At 40.5% G+C, this 5,000-nt stretch overlaps 2 protein-coding genes across 3 annotated transcripts in view; one reads left to right on the forward strand and one right to left on the reverse strand.

Annotated features, from left to right (window-relative positions):
* The window catches only part of LOC113829514 (uncharacterized), a 30,450-nt gene extending 28,023 nt beyond the window's left edge, over positions 1-2,427 (forward strand). For both annotated transcript variants that reach the window (XM_070136093.1, XM_070136094.1), the window contains exon 19: positions 1,604-2,427. In XM_070136093.1, coding sequence (XP_069992194.1) covers positions 1,604-1,797 — 194 coding nt within the window. In that variant the 3' untranslated portion in view covers positions 1,798-2,427. The remainder of the gene's footprint in view (positions 1-1,603) is intronic.
* A 698-nt stretch (positions 2,428-3,125) lies between these two features.
* LOC113829513 (uncharacterized) overlaps positions 3,126-5,000 on the reverse strand; it is a 17,315-nt gene continuing 15,440 nt past the window's right edge. The window contains exon 5 of the mRNA XM_027382700.2: positions 3,126-3,324. Within this exon, the coding sequence (XP_027238501.2) occupies positions 3,263-3,324 (62 nt within the window). The 3' untranslated portion in view covers positions 3,126-3,262. The remainder of the gene's footprint in view (positions 3,325-5,000) is intronic.

Raw genomic sequence — 5,000 nt, forward strand, 5'->3', positions numbered from 1 at the left:
ATTCTTCTCCTCTCTTTCTCTCTCCTCTCTCTCTCTCTCTCTCTCTCTCTCTCTCTCTCTCTCTCTCTCTCTCTCTCTCTCTCTCTCTCTCTCTCTCTCTCTCTCTCTCTCTCTCTCTCTCTTCCTCTCTCTTTCTCTCTCACTCTTTCTCTCTCACTCTCTTCTCTTCTCTCTCTCTCTCTCTCTCTCTCTCTCTCTCTCTCTCTCTCTCTCTCTCTCTCTCTCTCTCTCTCTCTCTCTCTCTCTCTCTCTCTCTCTCTCTCTCTCTTTCTCTCTTCTCTTCTCTCTTTCATTCTCTCTCTCTCTCTCTCTCTCTCTCTCTCTCTCTCTCTCTCTCTCTCTCTCTCTCTCTCTCTCTCTCTTTCTTTCTCTCTCTCTCTCTCTCTCTTTCTTTCTTTCTTTCTTTTTCCCTCTCTCCCCCTCTCCCTCTCTCTCTCTCTCTCTCTCTCTCTCTCTCTCTCTCTCTCTCTCTCTCTCTCTCTCTCTCTCTCTCTCTCTCTCTCTCTCTCTCTCTCTATCTATCTCTCTCTCTCTCTCTCTCTCACTCTCTCTCTCTCTTTCTCTCGCTCTCTCTCTCTCTCTGTATCTCTCTCTCTATCTATCTCTTTCTCTTCTCTTCTCATGTCTTCCTTTCTCTTCTCTGTCTGTGTGTGTGTGTGTGTGTCTGTATAGTCAAAACGCACACGCACACATACACACGCAATCTTCGACACACTTCTGCTCTGACCGTCACAATCAAATTGTATTATGTTTACCAAGAATATTATGAGCCTTAGCACACAACGGCCGCAATTTTACTTCCTTTTGAAGAAAAGTAATGCAACCAGTTTTAAAGTTGGTGTTAAGAGAATGTAAACGATACAGCACCGTTATTCCACAGATATCTTTGCAACGACTATAAATGTCATTTTCAAACAATAAGAGATGTACCCTGTGGCTGAGGCCATGGACACAAACATGTCTTTATATATATATATATATATATATATATATATATATATATATATATATATATATATATATTCATATATATATAATATATATATATATATAATATATATATATATAATATATATATATATATATATATATATATATATATATATATATATATATATATATGTATGTGCATGTGTGTGTGTGTGTGTGTATACGTACACACACACACACACACACACACACACACACACACACACACACACACACACACACACACACACACACACACACACACACACACACACACACACAAACACACACACACAAACACACACACACGCATATATATATATATATATATATATATATATATATATATATATATATATATATATATATATATATATATATATATACATATATACATATATATATATATATATATATACACACATATATATATATATATATATATATATATATATATATATATATATATATATATATATACATATATACATATATATAGTGAGAGAGAGAGAGAGAGAGAGAGAGAGAGAGAGAGAGAGAGAGAGAGAGAGAGAGAGAGAGAGAGAGAGAAAGAGATTACCATCTGCACGTCTGTCCAACCGCCACCCCACTCACCCGGCCCTCCCTCCCCCAGGCGAGAGCAAGGCCTACCGCGACGACCCTGCGTGGAAAGACCTCCTGCTCTTCTACGAGTTCTTCGACGGCGAGACCGGGCGGGGCTGCGGCGCCTCCCACCAGACCGGGTGGACGGCGCTGGTGGCCAACTGCCTCAACATCACCCTGGGTTACTCCCACGCTGGCTTAGGGCGGTATAACACTGACGAATAGGCTTTCTCTCCGTTGTTGTAGAGGTGGGGCTTCGTTGAGGGAGAGGGCGCTGGTGTGATGAAGATGATATGTATGTGAATATGATATAATAATGAATACTAATGAATAAGGCGTTTGTTTGGTGTAAAAAGATGTTTTCTTTTGTTCCGTGTTCTCGTTGTTGTAAATTGTTGAAACGAGCATTCAGGTTTCATCTTTTGTATTTTTTCTAATCACATGAAGCTCTCTTTTTTTGTCTCTGTGATTCGCTCGTTGAGAGTTGGTGTTGAACAGTTTCTTTTTAAGTGCCATCTTCCTTCTGCTGCTGCTGTGTTGCGACATCTGTGGCCCTCTTAAAGAGACATTTGGTACGAAAGTGTCAGAGTACGTTTGGTAATAATAATAAAAAGTAGATGCTGTTTTGGGGTTCTGTTGACAAAAGACATTCGAGAGATTATATATATCGTGATAATTGACACTGTGATAAGGATAATAGGCAGTTAAATGGGCTATCTTTGAAGGTTAATGAAACTCATCATTATTAAAATCATATTTTATTTGTTTCGTCTTTTTTGTAATATGAATGCTCGTTTGCAGATGTATTATTGACTTTTATATTATGTCTTTAAAATATACCTGGCTTTGATTATATTGATCAGTTTGTCTGTCCAGAACCTTATGTAACCAAACATTTTACACAATTCATGATCAGGTCTTTCTACAGATGATTTTTTTTATTATTATTATTCGCATGTCCAACCGTGCATCCGCTTTTTCATCATAATTACCCATATAACTCAGACCAAACGATTTATTCACGCCTCAACCATTACATTACAGAACAGATGAATGGCAAAGCATTCTATCGTGTTGGTATGAGGAGAGAAAAGAACACTATGTTATAAATGGTTTGTTGTCTCGTCTTTCAAGAAAAGGCTATTCTGTACGGTGTTTTACGTGATTACAAATGCCCTTTGTATGTTTTATTCATTTTGATTTGGATGTTCTGTAACGTCAGGATATAAGATCTCTTTTGTCGAAGAGAGAGAGAGAGAGAGAGAGAGAGAGAAAAGGAGAAAGAGAGAGAGAGACAGACAGACAGAAAAGGAGAAGGAGAGAGAGAGAGAGAGAGAGAGAGATAAAAGCAGTGAGAGAGAGAGAGAGAGAAAGGGCGAAAGTGAGAGAGAGAGAAAGGGCGACAGAGAGAGAGAGAGACAGAGAGAATTAGCTTGGAACAATAAAACGCTGAGATAAACAATAAATGAGATATTGTCTCAGATTCCTTGAGTGATCTTTAGAAACACGGTCAGTTTAATATACGCTTAATATAAAATCCAACGACTTTAGACACAGGCTCTGAGTGTATTTATCCAAATTAAGTTATCTATTTCGCTCTTGAATAATTAATATATAAATAATTAATAGACACCGACAGTTTCCATGTACACTATAATTAGAAAACTAGAAGGGCCTCGCTATAAAATGATTAGCGGATTCCAAATCGTTCAAGCTGAAGGTCGGGAAGCGAAGACCTCCAGCCGATCACTCCTGAAAGAAAAAGGAATTAAAGAATAAAGATAGATATATGAAATAAGGATGGTAATGAAGATGAATACTTCAGTTATACATAAAGCGTGTGTATAGATTAGAAATGAAATCGATAAATGACCAAAATGTATATGTTAAGTGAATAATATTAAACAATGAATAGAAAAGTGATGACAGAAAATGTGTCCTTAACTGATACATGAAGAATGGTTGAAAAGTAACAATAAACACGATGTACCTACATAAAGTTAATAGATAAGCAAATAAAACGTCAAGGAAATATCTGGTAATATAGACATAGGTAAAAAAGTGACAATAGATAAAGGAAAAAATATGAAGAAAAATATGAATAATAAGAGGAGGAGAAAGAGAAGGAGGATAGAAAGAAGAGGAGGAAGAGAACCTAGGTATTTTGTCATCGGAAACGTGAGGTAAAGGGTAAATGTAGATACACGAAACATGCATACATAACGCACTTTGCATAGGAGAGGCATGGCCCTTAGACATTCCTTAGGAAGAAAAAGATAAGCATGTCTTCAGAATAGACAAAGACACTCTCCCCCCCTTCTCTTTCCTCACTCTTATCTCCCCTTCCCCTCCCCCCTTCCCACTCTTCCCGTTCCCCTCTCCTCCCTCCTCTTCCCCCACTCCCCTCTGCTCCCTCCTCTTCCCCCTCCCCTCTCCTCCCTCCCCTTACCCCTATCCCCCATCCCCCTTCCCCCACTCTCCCTTCCCCACTCCTCCCTTCCCTCTTCTTCCTCTTCCCCACTCCCTCCCTTCCCCTCTCCTCCCTCTTCTTCCCCTTCCCTCTCCTCCCCCCTGCCCCGTTCCCCTCTTCCCCAATCCCCCCTCCCCAACCCCCGTTCTTCTCCCCTTCCCCTCTCCTCCCTCCTCATCCCCCTCCCCCCGCCCCTTTCCCCCCTTCCCCAATGTTCCCCTCCCCAACCCCAGCCCCCGCATCCCCTGTCAATATCAAAGGAAGGAATTCGAGATTTTGCCTGATTTTGCACGTGTAATCCTCTGACTCAGTGCCAGTTCGCGCAAGCACTCGTTGGGGCGAATCCGATTGCGGAAAATTATCGGGTGTTCGCATTATCTTGAGTCAAGTCGTGTTACAAGTATATGAAAATTACCGACTTAGAGAGAGAGAGAGAGAGAGAGAGAGAGAGAGCGAGAGAGAGAGAGAGAGAGAGAGAGAGAGAGAGAGAGAGAGAGAGGGGTAGAGAGAGAGAGAGATAGAAATTGAGTTAGAAACAAATAAACAGATAAATAGATAAATAGATAGATAGAGAGAGAGAGAGAGAGAGAGAGAAAGAAATTGAGTTAGAGACAAATAGACAGATAGATAGAAAGAGAGTGTGTGTGAGAGAGAGAGAGATAGAGAGAGAGAGAGAGAGAGAGAGAGAGAGAGAGAGAGAGAGAGAGAGAGAGAGAGAGAGAGAGAGAGAGAGAGAGAGAGAGAGAGAGAGGGAGAGGCAAAGAGAGAGAGAGAGGCAGAGAGAGAGGCAGAGAGAGAGAGAGATGAATAGAGTTAGAGATAAACAGCCTAAGAGAGACAAAGAGAAAGAGGAGAGACAAAGAGAAAGCATAACAAAGAAAGAACGATTAAGTGCTCACCTCAGTCTCGCGTGTCGATAAACACGACACACGCGAGCAAACGAACTGGGAAATATATT

The sequence above is a fragment of the Penaeus vannamei genome, chromosome 21 (assembly GCF_042767895.1).
Source record: "Penaeus vannamei isolate JL-2024 chromosome 21, ASM4276789v1, whole genome shotgun sequence".
NCBI classification, from domain to species: domain Eukaryota; kingdom Metazoa; phylum Arthropoda; class Malacostraca; order Decapoda; family Penaeidae; genus Penaeus; species Penaeus vannamei.